This window comes from Thunnus thynnus, chromosome 7 (assembly GCF_963924715.1).
Source record: "Thunnus thynnus chromosome 7, fThuThy2.1, whole genome shotgun sequence".
In the NCBI taxonomy this organism is placed as follows: Eukaryota; Metazoa; Chordata; class Actinopteri; order Scombriformes; family Scombridae; genus Thunnus; species Thunnus thynnus.
Genome location: NC_089523.1, coordinates 19112239 through 19133492, shown reverse-complemented (window position 1 = coordinate 19133492; position 21254 = coordinate 19112239). Strand labels below are relative to the sequence as shown.

Sequence of the window (21254 nt, the reverse complement as noted above, 5' to 3'; positions counted from 1 at the left end):
TTGATTTGTAAAGCAGCTTTATATCCGACTCTATGGGAATAAAGACAACAGCGCAGCATTTCTAATGTCTGTCCTGGAATGTTGAGAAACCAAGTTTCTTCAAGAACTGGAGCATTTACATGAATGTCCGCGGGGACCTGAAAAGTTCCTAGTGTGCAGACATATGAATACAGCACACTCAAACATGAACCTGCTAACGCCAATGAAACACTCAGACATGTGGAAATACTGTACTTAATAACATGCACAGATCAATAAAATTGGAAACCCGCGCACACACACACACCCGCACTCATACACAAACACTGGGCAGAGTGTTTACGAGAGGACAAATTATAAGCAGCAGAACCTCAGCACAAACTCCTCTGGGAGGGGAAGCAGATCTACTGAATCTCTCTCTTCTCTCTCTCACCCTTCCTCCCTGAATTTCTCTCTGGTTTTCCCCTCTTCATGGCCTGACTCTCTAAAATGATAAGCCCGTTGACGTCTGATCCAATTATAAGCTTGATTGTGGCTCCAGAGCCACTCTTGTCCTGTCCTACCTTGCCCTGTCCAGATGTAATAAGAGACATGTGACAGAAATATCAGGATCAGTACGGATCTCTGTCAACAAATACAGCCAGTAACTGTCCTAACCTCAAGGAGAAAGAGATAAAAGAAAGAAAAAAATACAGGGCAAAAAAAGATGGAGTGGCCATTCAGAAAGTAGTTGAAGAGGGCTCGTAAGCAGCTACACAAACCATCAAATTGATTTCTTAGACATCTTGTAAGATGTAGATGAGAGAGCATGTGAACAGAGGAGTGACAGATGAGATGAAATAAGATATACTAGATGGGAAATATGCAAGGAGTGATAGGAGTGCTTCCTGTTAGAATTCCATCCTAATTGACCTTTCTCTGTTGCCGTGGTAACAGCGGCATGGCTGCTGGGAGAGTAATTACTGGTAATCTAACTGGTTTCTGTCCTGTGGGACAATTGATTTTCAGCATTATCAGTCTGGCTAACTCGCATGAGACGAGCATATTAGTTGGTGTTGCGTGCTGCCGGCGACTGTTAAACGTGACACTGACAACTCTCTTTTTGAAATAGAGCAGCTCACTGTGGTCAAATCATGAAAAATAACCACACTGACACAGATCGAAAGCAGCTAAAACCCAAATGCATTCTAACAACTTTTTTATGTGGTTGGACTTTCAGAATGATCACAAGAACCACACATTTATAGACATACGTGTCTCTATGTCATGTATGCCGGACAAACAGGCAGGTCAGCAGTCATGCACAATGCACCCCAGGCAGTCGACATGATGTGTCATGAGGAGAGAGCAGAGTCAGACTGACAGCATGCCCCCCCCCCCCCCCCCCAACGACCACACACACCCGCAACATGTCACTGGGGCACGTCTACCCAGAGTGCCCCCCACCAACAAATGACTGTTCCACACTGTCTGACACACATTTTTAGTTCCAGACAGACAGACATGCCCAGTAGTGGTATTTTAGAAAGAGGAGTGGAGAGGAGATAAAATTCTTAACAAATCTTCAAATTCTTCCCTCTTTTTCTTTCTCGGAGTATAAAATGAGATGAGTTAAGATAATCGATGAAGAAAGAAGACAACTAGCTGAAAGGGATATCAATAAAATATGAACACCGTTTTCAGTATCTGAGAACCATATGTTAAAAAGTGCAGAATACAGGAAGGAAACAAAAATTTCAACTTTAACCAAAGTGTGAATTTTTCTCTACTTCAAGTTACTCTATTGCAGTGTGAGTGCATGAGTGTGCCTTTGTCTTTTAGTCCTGAGACAAAGAACACATGCAGCTCTCTGGTGATTAGTTTAGGAGAACAGGAGCAGGCACAAGAGAGGGTTGGTAAACCACATTGGTAGGACCATGTTTAAGCCCATAAACTACAAGTCACTTGCATTTTACATCATTGTCAGACATTTCCAAAGTCTTAGGTTGACAGATTTAAGTTTTTACCTTCCAGGCAGTTTATATAGCAGGGAAGATCACAGACTGATTATTTTATGATGTGTAGGTAAGGAAGTACTTGCTGTTTTGGGGGCTTTTAGGTACATTCCTGGCAACCATTGGTGCCAGTATGGTCATAGACATTATAAGTGGATAAATAATCATTTCTGTGAGTGACAGAAAATTAGCCTATCATTCTGTCATTTATCAAGCAAAAGTGGAAGATTAACTGGTCCCTGCATCACAAATGTGAGGATTTGCTGCTTTTCAGGTTTTATATCAATATAAATGATATCTTATATAGTTGTGAATTGCATACCTTTGGGCTTTGGGCTGTTAATCAGACTAAACAAGCAAATTCAAGACTTGTGATTGGCATTTTTCACTTTTTAGACTAATCAGATTAATATATAATGAAAATAATAGTTAGTTGCAGTCCTAGCCAGTATGATATGAAAATCCATTGCACAGATTGAAACTTGCTTGAATTAGGTCATCGATTGCAGTAAACAATTGGTCGATTTTATTTATGGTTTGCTTTGGAAAATGATCAGCAGCAGCAATGTGAAATGTATACAGTGATTTGTAGTTAAAGTTGAGATGAAATGAAAAATGCTTTCTTAACCCTTTTAGATCACATTTCCATTCATATTGTACACCTAATTAACAATATATGCCAAAACAAGATATATTTCTTTGTATTCTTATATCAAAATCCAATCATGTTTACTTCCTGTGAAACAAAATATGATGTGTGCTTATGTAGGCTTGAACCAACCAATTTCAACCAATAATATCATGACATCTACCCATCAATCAGTCTTCAACTTTTAGCAGCACAGAGCTGAGATGCATTATGACATGCCAACTTTTCAACATTCAAATCAAAATTCCTCCCAATGTTATGTCCCCCCTGTCTATCCTGTTTCACTCAGAGATACATCACGATACAGAAATTAGATACTCTCAAAATGCCATTTCATCTGGACTTTAATAAGCTAAATCAGGAAAAACACTGGTATTATATCCATAAAAGTCAGTACCTTAAAATTATGGACAACAGAATTACAGGGTCATCTCTGTGACTGCACAACAAATTGGAAAATTTCTCGAAAATACCTGGAGAGTGTATGAGACTGGGCACCAAAAATAGTCAATCTGTGTTCAGGCATGAAGCTACACTAGTGGTACCATAAGGGCAGCATGGATGCCAAGGGTAAGGAGTGGCATTATGTGATGCCAGAGGGAAGAAATGACCATGGTGATTTAACACCAAACACTAGGGTACCATGTGGAAAGGCATGAGCATGCATATGGCCCCCAAAGCAACGAATGATGGTGACTGCATACAAGCAACCCTGTTCTACTGGGCAAATAAACTCTGAGCTACAGCAGGATGCCAGGGTGGGCATGTTGGCCCAAATCTCTGGCTGTGTGGTTAGCGTGGTTGGCATCCTGGAGGCATGGTATGACATGTGGTTCATCCCAGCAGGCAGCCAGAGTCACAACAAGAATGACACTTGTGTCTACACTACTATGCTGCTCACTTTCGCTGAGAGTCAGAGTAAACACCCTCACTCAGTGTGCCAACAGACACCAGGAATGGGTCTAAAATATGGAGGATTTTTTTTGTACTTCAGGCATGTTTGATATAAATCATGCATGTTTACTATCATACATTTCACATATTAAGCATTTTTCAATCTATTTTAATATTTTATTTCATTGTTATTTGACGTATAGTAGCTCAGCGCCAGATTGAGGCCAGAAAAGACGTAATGGAAAAGATCACTGAAGCAAAATATTGTGTGTTTTTCTTTTAAAACCAACATTCAACCACCATGAAATCCTCCCGTCTTGTATCTATCTACCCTTCCATGCTGCCTTCATATTTGAGGATGGGTGGGCTGACCACTAAGAGAAACAGAGAAGTCAGTCAGAAAGCAGTGATCGTTTTCACAGAGCAGAAGAAAACTCAGCATGCACCAGGAGGGATTTAACCAGTATCATGTATGCTATATTCTCACTAATACATGCACGCAATCACACAGAAACTGATCTAACCTGACTCGGGACCCATGCAGAGCGGTGGGACAGTGAGAAACACAGAGGAAAAACACAAATATAGAAGAATCTGAAACAGTGAAGCCATGGAGAGATGGAGAGAAGAGTCAGGGGATGGTGGAGGAGGGGGGTGACATTAAGTGAATGAGGAAAACTGGCTAGTATGAAAAAAAGAGAGACAGAGGTCAGCGAGAGAAAAAAAAAAGAGGCTCACGCTTCATTGAATGTTATGCCATAGGGCCCGATTCTGCTGACCTGGTTTCTTTCACCAACAAAGGCCATGCATTAACACACTCACAAAAATGTCCGCACACATGCATACACAACGCCTATGGACATTTACACACCCACTTAACCTAAGCCTGTGCACACAAGCCTTATACCTACACATTTACACACATGCTTACTCCTACATGTAGCGTAGCTTCCCCATCTCATTCCTCCACATTTCTGCATCCTGTATCTGTACACCGAATGACTTCAAGTCATTTTCTTTTTTTCCTTTATAGAGTTTTTCAGTTTAGAGCTGTGGCTGAGGTCAGTGTTGGTGGGCAGTGATCAAGTGACCAACAGGCAGCCATTCAGAAACTTTTTCAAGCTTTCGGACAGAATTAAGACTAACCAGCTAGTCTCTTCCACTGAGAGATGACAGAGATGAAAAAAAAAAACAAACAGTACAATGACACAGATAAGGGTTCAGTTATCAGTTATGGTTTCTATTTCAGTTCCCACTTTTTAAACAAAACCCACTTTTTTATTTAATGTTTGGTGTTGTAGTAAATTCTGCAGAGGTGCAGATGTGGCCAATATAACAATATATAAGATGAGACAAATTTGTCAATTATGTTTTGTTTTTGTTTTTTCAATTATTATGGCAATTTTGGATTTTTATATGATTCTTGCACCAAAGTGAGTACCTTGACTTGTTGGGTATTTAATTCACTGGATCAGCCAAAACAGACATTCCTGTATGGTTGTTTACAAAACTATAAATGCCAAGATAGAGGGTTTTATCCATCCGATTTGTGTCTAATCCACTAAAAATCTTGCATTTTTAAATAAACTTTAATCATACTGAGTCATCCACGATCATAGTTTTTAAGGAAGCAAAACAACCCTTGACCACTTGTGCTCAAGAAGGGGAACTGTGAAACGCTATCTGCAGGAAAACATCTGGTTATGTCTACAAAAGAATTTGGGTTTTTTTTTTTTTTTTTTGATGAAAATGTGTATCAATAAATTTGAAGTGACAAAAAAAATGTTGCAAGAAAGCATTTTTTTCCGGTTTAAATGTGGAATGTGAACTGTTGGACAGTTGTGCAGTAACAGCACCGTCTATGATGAACTGAGGCTTTAATGAAGGATATAAATATGCTGACATACATTTACTACTTGATGGTGTCCTTAAAATAACTGTTCACTTTTAATAATGTAAATAATGCTGATAATAGTTGAACATCAGGCAGCTCAAGTTCCTCTTGTTTCAGGCTGAGGTATCTCTCTCACTTCCGTTCTTCAGCTTATCAGTTTTGTCTTGTCATGTCTTTGTTTTCTACTTGAAAACCACAGACTCACTGTATTTCTTCAGCTGCAGTGCCTTTAGGCAAGGCAGTCAAGTCCCACAGTATGGTAACAACATACTGTAATGTAATGTTATGTTGTGTATCTGTGTCTCGAATTATACTAACACAAGGTGACTCACCAGTCAATTTATACATCCAATAAGGGAATCAATAAACACAATTTACTCCATTTGGAGTTACTCTGATAAATGCATACTGCAGGTAAACCTTGCAGCAGTTGCATTCTGTTCATTTTCAACTGACCCAGAGCAAAGAAACATCTGGCTGTGCAAAGAGATTGATCAATTTTTACTCAGTACACCGTTGAAGCCAGGTTTCATTTATTTGTGATTGTATTTCATTCGTTTCCATTTTAATCCTGTCTTTGGCCGCGCACCACATTTGAAAGATTTACTATTGCATTTTCCCTCTTTATTCAAATCAATTCTGCGCTCTGCTCTGCCGTGTCCCACTGACACACTAACACCACAGTGAAGAGGATGAAGAGTAGCAGCAGAGAGGCTGGAGTGGAGTGACCTTTCTCTATGCTAATCTCCACAGAATGGACACATAGACACACAGACACAGACACACACACACACACACACACACACACACACACACAACGTAAGGTAGAGGATTTGTCCTCCTCTGTCAGATGAATCAAAAGGACATCATCAAAACACAAATCCTCCTCCTTGTGTGTAATGTGGCTGTTTTTTTCTTCTTGGATTACCCCTCCTCCCACTATCTTATGTGTCAATCAGAGCCCCCAGTTATGAGGCGTGACACACCCACTGGAGCGTACATTTCACATTTCACCATATTAAAATATCCTGATAATATAACTAGTCGTGAATCAAAGCCCAGTCGTCGCATTCATTTCCCTTCCCAGTCCCTCCCTCCATCTTCCCTGGTGTTTCTGTGCACCGCTGGGCAGATGTAAACCGCTGCCTCTGTCATGCCGCATCCCACTATCCTACTACCAAGCCGCTATTACTGCATTTTTCATTCACTTCAACCAGCCACAGTGAAATAAACTCCAACCCACGGGGGGATATGATAGGCTCGACGACTTTATAGCCACATTATCAGCCAATACGCGGCTTCTTTCCCAATAGTGGAAAGAAATGTGGCGATTCCTGCGCCAACTGAGCGTTAACCATTCAAAAAGGGTATTGAATTGTTCCCCCTGCAGGATCAATAGACAGAGGCTGAGCAGCATTGCTGCACTGAGCCGCTTCTGCACATCCACTGCATAGAAAGATGCAACATGAATGTCAATGGCACATCCACGGTGCAGTGGTGCGGGTCTGTCAGAGGCTGGGGGACAGATGATGATGATGATGATGATGATGCCTACATTTAATTCCAGTTGTAAAGCTTTGGCTCGCAGCCGTAAAAGCCCGGAGCAGGAAAGAAAAAAGCTTTGGGCCCACAGGTGGTGATGCGTTTTTCACTACCACCATGTTTTTGCAATTCAGTCGGGTCTTACTCACCGCCACTGCGGAGTGTCTGACTGCGTTGCACGCCGTCTGCCGTATCTCCGCCGCGCTCCCCGGTTTCAGCAGGTTCTTGGTGAATCTCCGGGTCGATTCGGCTGCCATCTCCTCATCTGAGCGGCCACCGCGCACAAGTCAACCTGGTGATATCTGCGGCAGTCAGAGCTGGCCCTCCTCGCTTCTACCATGAGCCGACTGAGCTGTGTTTACACACACACACACGCATACACACACACACACACACTTCTTCAGTCACACTGTGCAGAGGATGCGTGCCTGCGCGCTGCTGAGACTGGAGCCAAACTGGAATGAATCAGACAACACTTCCGGTTATGCCTTTCAAATTACCTTTTCCAACCCCCAGTGCAATGAATGCTTGACTCAAAAGTATTGCATTTATTTTGAAGACCAAAGACATTAAATTCAGTGTAAATCTTCCAGCTTGTTTTCAATCAACTTGACATGTAAAGGAAACACAGCAGCTCAATTTCATTTTCTACTCAGCCGAATTAACATATAGGTTAATATGAGATGTTTTTCAAAATATCTTAAAAGTGAGCCTAGATTTATTAGAGGCAGGATATAGAAATTCATTCAACTTTCAACAGTAGCCTAACAGCCTCTGCTTAACTTAATTTGAGCAGGGTTTACACTGTCTACATCATGCATCTCAAGGGGAGCTCTCAAATGTCAACTGCCCATCAGCAGTCCAGTCACGACCAAGGAAGCAACAGCATTTACAGTACAGGCTGGAAGATGTGGCACACACATGTGGACAACAGCGACACATGGCGGAAGCAAATGGTTAATTCATCCTTAAATGGCCAGAAATACTTTTAGCATCTCAGTTAATGGTTACAGTGAGTGAGAGGCGGTTGAGACAGGGGCGAGGATAAAAGGCAGGATTATAATGAATTCATGTGTAGCATGTTTAACTGTGATTTGTAAATGACAGGCTATTAAAGAGTTTTTGAAGGGTGATGCTGGTTTACAGTTACTGCATGTCGGTGCTTCATTGAGAACAACAAAGGAGGATTAATAATAATATTACCTTTATCTAAGCCTCTGTCTTAACTCACATCATTTTTCAGCATTACTCACGCAGCTTATTTTTAATACAGCAGTCTTCTGCCTCCCTCTAGTGTTTATAAGCAGTACTGCAGTGTTCATGAGGAGTCTGAGGCAGTCAACGTTGCCACTCAGTGTTGTCTATATGAAGATAGTTTTGGTTTTTATTTGCAGAGGTTTTAAGATATCTGCCGCTGAGACTTTTGCCTTAATTATCTTTATTTTGTTATTATTTTTGTTAATTATCTGAATCGTCCCCCTCCTGACATGAGAGCAAATCTCTGTAGGCCTTTCTACTATTGTTTAATGTATTATTTATTTATCAGTGGCAGCGTTCACTATAATTTATTTTTTTTAAATAACCTTTTATAAGAAATGTAAATTTATCTGGAGCAGTGTCTTCCACAATCGAACGGATGACATAAAGCAGTATCTGCTTAAAGAGGTGTGGAAATGTTCCCATGCATGAAATGGTGACATAAAAAACAAGAAATGTCAAGAATGAAAAAACTCAGTAGCATCAAGTCTCTCAAGCAAATATGTCTTGTATAGCCTATAGCCTTACTGTGGACCATGAATGGATTACGAAATGATAGGGGCCCCCATTAATTGGCTCCACCCTAAATTACAGTGGATTTCCTAACTATCCAAAATATCTATCGTTATCATTTTAATTAAAAATATATCTATTCATTTTGTTTGTCACATGACAGACACTTTCTTATTTAGTTGTCTTAGCCATGTCTCCCCATCTTTTCATTGAGTTTTCCCGAAAATGAGTGAAACAGCGCCCCTCTGATTTGTAACTGCAGCTCAGTGTCAGCCAGCCTGTGTGGTCAAAGTTGGCATAGCACTGAAACAGTCGAGGCAATGAATCATGTCAAGTTTATTAAAGGAGAAGCTAGGAAAAGTGGATTTAAAAAAAAAAAAAAAAAAAAAGTAGCAAGCAAACAGATGCGGCCATAACAAACAGATGCCTTTAGACAGTGTGAAACTTTGTGAAATGACAGTTTTCTGGAAAATAATCAACTCTGACGTGAACCGTGAAGCCAGTTATACTCACAACAAACAAAAGAAGGCTAACAGCTTGTTTCATTTAAGCTAAATGCAACAACCGACCAGGGAGAGTAGCTAACGTTAGTTACTGTTGCTAATGCTATCAGCTAAGCTACCATGCTAGCACTGAGTGTTAAAGAGGAGAAGTTTTGTCAACAAAAACAACGACCATCTCAACAACAAGTGCAGTGGGATATTTCATGACAAGGATACTGCTTCATGAGGGAAAAGAAAATGGACCTCAACAAATGTGAGTCACATACATTACCTGTCTGTCTTGTTTGTTCTTCTGTTTGCTTGCTTATTTCCTTCTTAATTATTTAATGTCTCTCTTGCATTTGGTTAAAATATGCACCATACCTTGTTTTATCTGTATAATGAAGTTGCTGTGGTGAAGCTGCTGTCTACAATGACACAGACGCAGAAACACAGTCTGCTTTGACTCATCAGCAATTTCTCCAGTTTTGTATTTGTTGGTTGTTTGGTCACCTGTTTACTGTGTGTGATTTGTGAATGAGACTGTTTGTGCAGAAAGTTTTCTACCTGTAGCCGCTTGGGAGACTTTCTACATCCTTGTTTAGTTTTTAAGCTGTGCTGTTCTGCTTTAATAACTACCTACAATACTGGAGGCTTTTGTAGGCTGTTTCTTTTGTATTTCATCATGTAAATAAAATCGTGTAAGTCATGTGTTTAATACATGCATTCCAAAAAGTATTGCTGTGCACATAAACTTTTGGTTTTTAGTGTTCAGTTTCTCCAATATTAAGCACTTTTCTGTATCTAGCTACATCAGAGCTTTTGTAGTGCTTTAGGCATATATATTTTTGTGTAAGTCATCTGTGCCAGTGGTTCCCAAACCTTTTCATGTCAAGGACCCCTAAACTGACACAAATTAGACCACGGACCCCCAAGATTTTGTCCCACGGTCTCCCATCTGATAAGATTTTTGCTTTTGGATGTTTTATTACAGAAAGTGTATGAAACCTATGACCAAAATAGTCACACACTCTGTCATTGTGTTACTTATGGATGGAATTATAATGAAAATGAATTATTCCCTTTTTTGCTAGGGACAACTAGAGCCCCCTTAAGCACCCCCGGGGGTCCCAGACCCCTCATTGAGAACCACAGATCTATGATATGTGCATGTTTCTTTTTAATTTAATTTTTAACATAAATCAGTCACAGTATCATCCTAAGGTTAATAAATTGAATACTATGTGGTTTGTTGTATTACACCACAGTGGAACAGTACAACAAAGCTGACTTTGTTGGTAAAACTTTGTTGGTAAAAATGACTCGTTATCGTGTCCTACTTTTTATACCATATTTCTTTATATTACCAGTCTGACTCCACTGCTAAAATGAGCATTTAGTTTTACAGTTGATTCAATGGCCCATGTCTGGGCTCTGTGGCTTTAAGTCAAAACCACCACTGGATGGGCTCTTGAGTACATATTCCTAACCAAGTTCCTAACCATGCTCCCTTGTCCTACTTATCTTCAAGGATATTGATTGACCCCTTTGACTCCGCAAGAAATGTTAACAGTAGTAATGAACAGTCTGTGATGGGAAATTGCTGATCACTCAATAAACACACAAAGAGAGCATTGTCAGGTTATGAAATAATGTAATCAAATAATACAATCAGAAGTATAATGCATCATAGTTCTGGAGACAAAGATACATACCACCTAGCTATCTTTTCTTTGTCTGAAAGGTTGGCACTTAACCAGTCCCTTAAATACTACTTGTACAGAATTTAAGACATCTGTTTACTAACCTTACAGGTCAGCAAACAACCCTCAGATAGAAACATAAGTCAAAAGTTCAGCTAACCTAGGAACAGTCTTTCTTCACGACCATATATGACAGTACATAAGCATGCACCAGGTAGCATCACAAAATAACATTACTACTATATTAAATGAAGGACAAACCACACTATCCTCTAATGGCTTATCAGTTTTACACATAAACATCTATATAACTACAGTTTATCTTATCACTGGCTCAGGTAAGGGTACAACAGAATAAACTTCACTGTTAAACACACAACTGCCTCATCTTACACAGCAAAGAACTAAGTTTAGAATAGACATAGCACAGAGGAATTTAGAAAATGTGTGAAACACAAACTAACACTAAACCGAACTTAAACACTATCTGAAACATGTATAATATATTCAAGAAATACATCAAATGATAACCTATTATTCAGTTTTCTTTTACAAGTCACTTTACAAAGACCCATTGGGCCTGTTTTTCTGGCATTCCTCTTCTTTTTTCTGCTTGTGCTCTTTTCCATCATTTAATGATCAACCACATATTTATTGGACGATTCATATGTGGTGTTGAGTGTATGATCATGTATTGGATGACTTAAATGTGAGGTCAAAGTTACTGGGAAAGATGAAAATGATGTACCAAATTCGATCTCTAGGTGGCAGTATCACATCATGCATTGCTCCAGATAAAACTTGTCCACTTTAGAGTAGAACAAACCTTTTAATGTAATGTAAACCTTTTAATTACCAATGTAATGTTATTGACCCAAGAGTATATTCCACTATAACTTTCTCTTGTCATGTCATAGATAAAAAATACATTCTGTGTCCATGAGTTAGTGACATACATAAACACACACTTACTAGCCACTTAAGGTGGACTTCTCACATCTGTAATCTGACTTAAGTGACTGTAATTAATCACACTGGGTTGAGAGGTTCAGTTATTGTTTGACTAAAGGTTAACAAGGTAAAAGTGCTCAAGTGACTTATGGTTTACTGTAATCATTGGTGTATAATTCCCAAGATACTGAAGCACACAAACCAACTTTTCATACTGTACTTTAACAACATTTCTCATTTGTTTGATTCAGATTTTGTGGCATATTTTGTGTTATCTGATGTTTGTCTCTAACTCATTGTTATTGCTGCCAATTTTGGCCAGCATACTCTTGATATATATATATATATATATATATATATATATATATATATATATATATATATTTAATCTCAGTGAGGCTTTCCTGGTTGAATAAAGGATAAATAACATAAAATACAGAGTTTAAGTTGCAGAGACTGCTGCAATAAACTGAACAGATGATGGTATAGTGGGCACATAAGCACCAAAAAATGAGATTTAGACTCCAGATATCGAAAGCGAGCCATGCAAAAATCCTCAATTGTCCAACTAAGCACTGCCAATATCAGTCTATTATATCATTGTCATTTGGTTATGCTATACAAAAAAGCCTCTTTGGTAGGGTACCAATTGAGCAGACTATCAGTCTAGCTCAGGTGTCATCCCTTCATGCACTCAGTTTACCCACCCAAGGAAGCACATATAACCCTTCAAGACAGGTCCAGTAACATGATAACAATTGTAGCTTAATCTAGTGACTTCATTGCTCATAAATGGACCTCAGAAAATCTGCAGAAAGCTATTATGGATCAAGTTCCTAGGAAACATTTCTTACCCTGTGTTAAATCTGTGCTTCGAAGAATACAGTCTCCTCCAGTGTTGGGTAGTGATGCAATGCCCCAAGGCATTTCTCAGAAATGTGTTACTCAACAGTGTAAGGGATTGCAGAAGTGTAGCAAAGTATTACAATTTCAAATTCAGTAATAACATGACATTTACTAAACCCATTGCTCACATGCTTGTGTGAGATGTGGACCCAGCCTTTGCTCTCACCTCAACCTGTCAGCTCTGCAATGTCTAACTACCTAAACCCTAAGAAGAAGGGGAAAAAGACCTTGACACAAGACATCTTGTCATGGCTGAAAATCCTAATCAAGTACCAGAATCTGATGGGTCACAGGTTACGGTTTTACACCTGTTACATCAGTTTTGTTTCTCTATATTCACTGTAGCGTACGTAGCGTAGAGTCATACAGAAGGTGAGGATCCAACGGTTGGCTGACTCCTCTCCTGTAAAAAAACAAAAAAACAACTGTAAAAGTACAGAAAATGCAACATGTGTGTATGATGGCTTTAGAGTCCTTGGAAGGCCTCTGATGGCACAAGATTAGAAAATTAGGTCCATCATTGCAGCTCTGTGGGCGAATCAGTCCTCCATAGTACAAGTATGCGAAACTAATAAAGTGACCACAGAATGTAGAAATGCCATTTGGACACATGACAGAATCTTGTGGGGTCTGAGAGACATCCAGGCTCACCTCAGAGCTACAGACAGAGGCAGCCAGATAGGGAGCGGTTGGATATAAAAGGGAATAGAGGCAAAAGAACATAAATGAAGAAGACAAGTAAAGTAGCTAAGAAAGAATTGCTGGTGTACTGGTAAATGATAAATTAATCTCATAATGTATTCGCCAGACAGTTATGAATGCACTGTGAATTCTACCGTAATCCCAGTTCTGTATGGCTGACAGTAAAGGTTAACAGAGAGGTGAAAGTGAAATGCAGTCTATGGAAAAAAGAATATTGTGCAGCCAAGACAGAAAAAAATGGAGTGAAGAGGGTTGGTGAAATACTGAATCTCTCCAGGCAGGGGTTGGACATAGTGCAGCTTTAGGCAGCCTATTTTTCTTGTCAAGTCCTCAGATTCAATAACAAGATAGCACTCTCCAGTATCCACAGGTTCCTCAATTCAAGACTTTCACGAGGACAGAGGAAAGAAAAAGACCATTTGAAGCCTTTAGGGAGAGCAGCAGGATCACATTTCTGCAAGCCAGGCTCTGCCCCAGTGTCTAATTCTAATTTCCTCTTTCACAAGCTAACACAAAAGGAGTGTATGTCCATCTGCAACAGGGTCCCCCGATGGGAGAGAAAGAGAAGAATGGTGTGTGTATGAGTCTGGGTCTGATGCTTGCACGTGTGCTGAATGTGTGGGTGTGTGTGTGTGTGTGTGTGTGAGAAAGAGAGAGAGAGATGTTTTAAAAGATGTGGATACAATGTGTAGGAGAGTAAGTCACTGTGTAAGATTGAGAGAGTATGGGGAATGGGAGCTTTTGCCAGGAGAGGACAAGCTGATGGTGGATATACAACCACAGAGAGAGACTTAGATCAAGGGAGAAATGCAGTGATATTAAAAAAAAAAGTAAGTGGAGAGGCAAAAATGGAGGAAAATGAAAACAGAACTCTAGCAAATAACATATGGGGAGCGGTGGTTTTTGAACATATGGGCCTCCAACTGTGGAGGACAAATGAATGTCAAGGAGAAAATCCACTGTATAGCTGAAGTTGCATTTTTTAAATATGTTATTATATACATATTAATGTATATGATACATACAAATTACATATTAATCTGCCAGTTTCTTTTTTTTGATTAATCATTTAGTCTTTGGAATATAACAAAATACAGAAAAAATGTCCATCACAATTTCATAGGGCCCACTTTGATGTCTTCAAATTACCTCTTTTGTCCAACTTAAAGTCCAAAACCCAAAGCTATTCAATTTACAATTATATATGGCAGAGAAAAGCAGTAAATCTGTACATTTGGGAAGCTGAAAGCAGCTAATGTGAGTGAATCGCTTATCAAAATACCTGTCAATCGACTTATCTTTCAATCAACTAATTGTTTCAGATGTAAACCTGAACAACCCCTTAGACAACACAAAAACCAGAGGACAAACGCTGTAGTCTAAAGCCTGGAGCAGCTTCACTGACAAATTCAATGTTTTGTTAACCTCTTCCATCCAATGGCCTTTAATTCATTGCACTGCTCACATACAGTACAGTATTCGTCGTGAAATGTTCCCTTATCTGTGGAGCCACTCTGAGTGTCACGTCAGACCCCCAACTCTGATTCATTTGGGCAGCTCCAGTATTTTCATCAAGAAAACAATGTTGGTTCTTGAGGTATGAAAGAGTCTGATTCATGTCTGATTCAAACTGAGATAGTTTATCAGTATTTTTCAATATCCTCGCTTTGCAAAGTAGCCATCAAATGCAAATGCAGTAAACAGTAAGTCGATATGGTTGATGTGTTTGTAAGAGATGAATCAGTTCATAAAGAGCCCGCTGTGGTGCTACGCAGCAGCGGAGAAGCTTCATGTTTCATAAATTATATAAGCTAACAGAGGCAATCTGCATATCTACTCAAGTGTATTGCGTGCACATATTAAGTTGACCTCCTAGTGAAGAGGCAGGTCCAATTCTAGCCAGCTGAGAGATGCACATAATTAGAGATAGGAAGCAAGAAAGTGAGGTAAAGAAAGGAATAAAAAATACTAATAGTATTAAAAGTATTGAAAAGTTACAAGTACTAGCCTATAAGTTTTCATCAAATACCTGGACATATTCTAACTTTTGTTCACTTATTCTTTAATCAGATAGTTCCTAATTTAAATCATAATTTTTCAGATTTTAGACTGTATTTATTACTGAATGCTCTTGTACGACCGTTTTTGTTTAGACATTTAACATAACAAATTTTGCTTCATTTTGTAAAAAAATTTCTCAAAGCAAAGTTTTAAAAAGATATTTCTTTGGTACCTGCACCAAAACTCAGGTATTGTATTATTTTCCTTTTTGGGGGCATTTTTATGCCTTTACTACAGTAGAGAGATGATGGTAAATGAGGGAGAGAGAAATGCAACAAGGATCCCCTGCTGGACTCGATCCGGGGACGTTGCGGTGTACGGTTGGCGTCTTAAACCCTAAGCTCCGGGGCATCATTAGTGTTTATTTTTATTGCTGATTCATCTGCCGATTTTGTTCTGGTTAATTGATTTTTGTTTGGTCTACCAACTGTTAAAAACAATTAACTTATTTAATTATTACATAATTCACATATGAAGAAAAAAAAAGCAGCAAATCACTACATTTGAAGCCAGAACTTGAACTTGAAAATGACTTAGATTAGTTGATTATCAAAATAGTTGGCAGTTATTTTTACATTGATCATCTAATTGATCGATTAATCGTTTCACCTCTATACTGTGATGCTAAATATCATATCAGACAATTGATGAATCCTGACACCAAAGGAATGTCATGCATATTGCCACGCACATTGATCCTCTGGTGTACATGTGTGTGCTTACCATACATACATTTGTAAATCTACACATCTAACCTGAATGTGCAGCACATACTGTTCACCTACAGTATCTGTTTCTTCTTTTTCATTCTTCACACTGGAGTTTTACAAAGTCCACCAAATATGTGAAACGTCACTCTGAGTCCAACATAGATTGAGAGATACTAGATGACATGCCCTTCTTTATTTGTTTTGTACTCTTGCAGGCTTTTCTTTGTGTTCTTTAATAACTGAATAGTTCATCCTCTCTCATCCCTCTCTCATTCGCTCACTCTATGTGTGTGCGCGGGCGTGCATGTGTGTCTGTCTGCATGTGTGTTAGAGAAGAGTGTCTGGTGCCTGGGGTGAAATCAGGCAGATAAAAGGCAGTGATGAGGTCTGGATCCTCAGCATCCTGACAGCTGTAGATTAAATTAAAGAACTTCTGACAAATCAAACAGATTTCTCTCTCTCTATCTCTCCCTCTCTGTCCCTCCATCTCTCTCTCTCTCCCCCTTCTCACCCCTAGAGCCCTCATCAGGCAAGCTGGGTGCGGAACTTGAAACAAAATGGATTTCATCTTTAAGGGCTTGGGCAGGCTTTGAAACAGCACCAGCTGCCGGGCCTGCTTGTCTCTCTTTCTTTCTCTTTTGGACTTTTTTATTCCAGATACTTCAACAAACTTGAGCCATATTGTGACAGATAAAGGTAGAACATCAGTACTTCAAACCCTGACAGTAATTGAGAGATGAAACAGACACATTTTCCAGGTTCTGAGAGGCCCACTCCGATCAGCACATCAAACCCTCCCACTCGGGATTCCAGGGAATGGCAGAGAGCGGCGCTCCGCTCCCACTGGATCTAAATGCCGCAGTAATAAGATGTTAGTACTTTCTAATGTGGTCTATTGGCAGTTAAACCCACTCTGATATGAAAATACACGTCAAATAGGCCCACTGCTGATCCCAGTGAAGCGCACACACACACACATACATACACAGTCACGCTGAAAGAGCTACTGCCATCATGAAAATGTGTCTGTCATTGAAATATTGCCCCCTAATGTTTTGCCCTCATGTGAATGCCAGTCTGACATTACACGGATTTATAATGGAAGCGTAATTCAGACACATGCTGCCTCACAAAGGGAATAACTGACAACTGTGTCAAAATTTTTTTCTTGCTACTGCCTGAGCGCACTGTCATCAATCTTTCGCATTAGGGCTGCAACTAACAATTATTTTCATCATCGATAAATCTGTCAATTATTTTCTTGATAAATTGATTAGTCATTTGGCTTATAAAATGTCAGAAAATGGTGAAAAATTGCGATCATCTTTTCCCAAAGCCCAAGATGCGACCTAAAATGTTTTGTTTTGTCCCGCTGGAACAAAAGAATAAAAAAACAAACCAACCTCAAAATGATCAATCATCAAAATAGTTGGTGATTAATTTTCTGTCAGTCGACTAATCGATTAATCAACTAATCATTGCAGCTCTATTATTTATCCACTGTAGCCTTTATCTTTGCATGAAGGATTTTAACTGTAGTTTCATCAGTCCAACATGATTTTCCATGAACTTCCATTAGTTAGATGCAATTTAAAATGATAAATGAAATGATTCATTTTATACAGTTTGCATCTGGACCAGTAATGATTATGGCAGATGTATTTTGTAAGTCTTCTCTGTCTGATTATGGGCAGAAAAATGACTTAATTAGCCGATTAACAAACTAACATGGAAGAATAAAGGAGGTTCAGGGAACCATAACTTTAAGTATTAAAACTACTCGCAAATTGTTTTGTAAGTTTTATGAATTCACAATCTACCTCACTACATCACTGCTCCCAGCAGACACCCCAAACACCTACAGACTGATTCACTGACTGTACAGCTCACATACACATTGTTGCCTCTCTCCTACCACTGTCTTCACTTTATTCTTACACATATAGCCTCTCACACACACACTTTCTATTTTATTTTGTATTATATTCTTTATTTTATTCTACATTATTCTTATATTTTAGTCTCATTCTATATATATTTATTTATTCAGACTCATGCTCAGCAACAGTAAAACCTGAATTTCCCCCACAGGGATCAATAAAGTGTGATCTTATCATAATTGGTGCAGATTTGTAAAGCAGCAAAGAGAGTAATTTGTTTCCCTTCTTATTTTCCCCCAATGAGGCAGTGTAGAAGATTATGCCACAAAATTACTCTAGTACACACATGAAATTAGACCAAAAAATACACCACAGAACATCTCCAAGAATCTTTCCAGTCACTAGAGAGCAGTATTGGGCAGCAATGAGAGTAGAGATGCCAATTGTGTGTTTTTGTGTGTGTGTGTGTGTGGGAGAGAGAGAGAGAGAGAGAGAGAAAGATAGAAAATATAAAAGAGTGTGTGGACTCAAAAAGCCCAAGCCTCAGCAGCTGGCCAAACAGACTGAGCAGGGGTTCAGGCAGGGGCTGAGTGTGTATGTGAATGTAAGTGTGTGTGTGTGTGTGTGGGAGAGAGAAAGAGAGCGGTGCAGACTGCTGAAGAGAGGCCTTCTTCTCACCCGACTCCTCGGCCCTGCTGCTCAAACCAACAGAATTAATAGGCTCGTTTGCCAAGAAAAACACTCTAATCAGTGGGTTTCCTCTCATTAAAAGTTAATTAGTTTGACACGAGTTTCCTGCAGAAGAAAGTATTGGCCACTTAGAACTCATTAGAGCCAAAGGAAAACATCATACTGAGGAAAGCTGGAGGAGAGGAGAGAAAAGAGAAATGGCACACACACACACACACACACACACACACATACACTCTAACATACAGTACACACTGAAAGACTCACGCTAGCTGGCACATCCACAGATATGTGCATTACTTTGTTATTCCTAAATGCTGGTGACATATGTAAACATGCATGCCAGCTCACATATACATATAGATATACATATAGACACACATAAGAGCTCACACACGTGTGCACACACATGAATATACAATACTGTAACCTTATTTAAAAGCTGTCAGTGGTCCTAACCTTCATTCTGTGATGGCGTCAGTAATAGCAAGAAACAGTTACCCTGGGATTTATGCGTTTATGCACAAAGTGTGTCTGTAATCTTTATCCCAGTTCAAACTCCAATTATATGAGACATCTTACATTTGGAGTTTTTACATTTGAGTTTTTGTTGTTAATAGCTAACCGTTGGTCCTAATATATATGAATTTAAAAGGGTTTTTTTTTTTCAATTGATTTGAAGTCGCTTATTAATATACAATGCATTAGTAACACCCCAGCTGCTAATATTAATTCAGCCATACTCTTGCAGTCTACTGACATTGAAGTGGAAATATCAAAGGAGGAGGTCTGGAGCTACAACTAACAATCATTTTCATTATCAATTAATCGCTTGATTATTTTCTTGATTAATCTTTTAGTTGTTTGATCTACAGAATGTCAGAAAATGGTGAAAAATATCAATCACTGTTTTCCAAAGCCCAAGATGCAACCTAAAATGTATTGTTTTGTCCTGACCAATATTCACATTTAAGAACTTGGAAGCAGAGAATTTTAGCATTTTTTTTCTTAAAAAAAGACTCAAAACAATTAATTGATTATCAAAATAGTTGGTGATAAATTTTCTGTTGATCAACTAATTGATAAAGTAATCATTGCAGCTTTAGAGGCGTTAAAATAATGCAATTGAACTGTGTTGAGAGCAAATGACAATGATAATGTCAGGTAGCATCATCACTGTAGGTAATCAGGCAACCAAAGAGCTAGATTTTTGGCTCTGTCCTCCACATACTGCCAGTTAACACAATGACCTCTGGCTGTCTTTTACTGTCCTTCAGACTGAGGACAATGATGGCAGCTTTTGTGATCACAGAACCTACTTTGGGGTTAAATATACTTACTTTTAGCAACCGTAGGAAGACTACGTACAGTTACCAGCTTGGATCACTGATGACTTTCCGTCAAGTCCTGTTAAGATATTTTCAAAAGAGAAACAAAATTCAAGCAGGTTTTAAAGTAAATCTTCAAAACATTAAATACAAGATGAATCTGACACATGTAGTGTGTAATTATGAGAAAGCATTTGGGTGTGGCAGTTAAAGGACAGGTGTGACAAATTCTCAGGTCTGTGTTAAAATTATAGTCAGGTGCCCAAAAGACAATTGAAAGCGGTTTTGCTCCTTTTCATAATGGCGATTAGAAGATCATCTTCAAATGCACTTACAATGAAAGTGATGGGGGACAAAATCCACAGTCCTTGTTTTGTGCAAAAATGTATTCCAAAGTTTATCTGACAGTTATATTGTATGAGGCTTCAGGCGTCTAAGTTACTCAAATCAGGTGGATATCTTCCAGAGTTACAGACTTTTTAGTATGAAGTTTCCCCTTCATGTATCCTCGGACAGGTTTCCCTGTTGAGCTGTGGTGGAAGGATGGTAACAAAAAGAAGGAATTTGGCGCTAAAAAGACGAAGGAAGACTGTGGATCTCAAGAGCTAGTGGTGTTGAGGCAGAACCCGTTACTACGTCACACCAGAAAGTCAAATCAAATATGCTTGGAAGCTTTAGCATGAGCCCACCCCTCCTGTAACTTCTGTAGTCAGAGTTTGCATTTCAGCTGGATGACGAGCAAAGCAGGACACTGGAAGTGTTGCTGGTTGTTCAGCAGCTTAAAAATCTTTACAGCCTTCCAGAGGATGGACATTTATGTCAAGAATGGCTGAAATTAATTTTTGGAGACAATCTTGCCTCCGTTATTGGCAAGTGGTTGTGTATGTGTTCCGCTTATTTTACAGCTGTGTGCTTAACAAGACTCAGTACGCCGCAGGATTTTCAACTTTTTCATCTTCCATCTTTGGATGAAGTTTTAAAACATTGTTTCTTTCTGTTACTCAGCCAAAGGAATATAACATATCTGTGCCAAAGCTAAGCTAGTGACCTCCGGCTATGTTTGATAAAATGACTTTTACTTTATGAGGAAACTTAGACACGATCTTATTGTTCTGAAAC

At 39.1% G+C, this 21254-nt stretch overlaps 2 protein-coding genes across 6 annotated transcripts in view; one reads left to right on the top strand and one right to left on the bottom strand.

Moving 5' to 3' along the window:
* The window catches only part of dock10 (dedicator of cytokinesis 10), a 68563-nt gene extending 58908 nt beyond the window's left edge, over positions 1 to 9655 (bottom strand). Inside the window, exons 1-2 of one of the 2 annotated variants that reach the window (XM_067594736.1) lie at positions 9497 to 9655; positions 7102 to 7304 (exon numbers count right to left, since the gene is read on the bottom strand). In XM_067594736.1, the coding sequence (XP_067450837.1) occupies positions 7102 to 7209 (108 nt within the window). In that variant the 5' untranslated portion in view covers positions 7210 to 7304; positions 9497 to 9655. Of the gene's footprint in view, positions 1 to 7101; positions 7401 to 9496 lie in introns of those variants that run through there. The other variant, XM_067594735.1, reaches the window with a different exon arrangement.
* Positions 9005 to 21254, top strand: part of rsrc1 (arginine/serine-rich coiled-coil 1) — a 227082-nt gene continuing 214832 nt past the window's right edge. For 2 of the 4 annotated variants that reach the window (XM_067594742.1, XM_067594743.1), the window contains exon 1: positions 9005 to 9478. In XM_067594742.1, the coding sequence (XP_067450843.1) occupies positions 9448 to 9478 (31 nt within the window). In that variant the 5' untranslated portion in view covers positions 9005 to 9447. The remainder of the gene's footprint in view (positions 9479 to 21254) is intronic. The other 2 variants (XM_067594747.1, XM_067594745.1) reach the window with 1 other exon arrangement.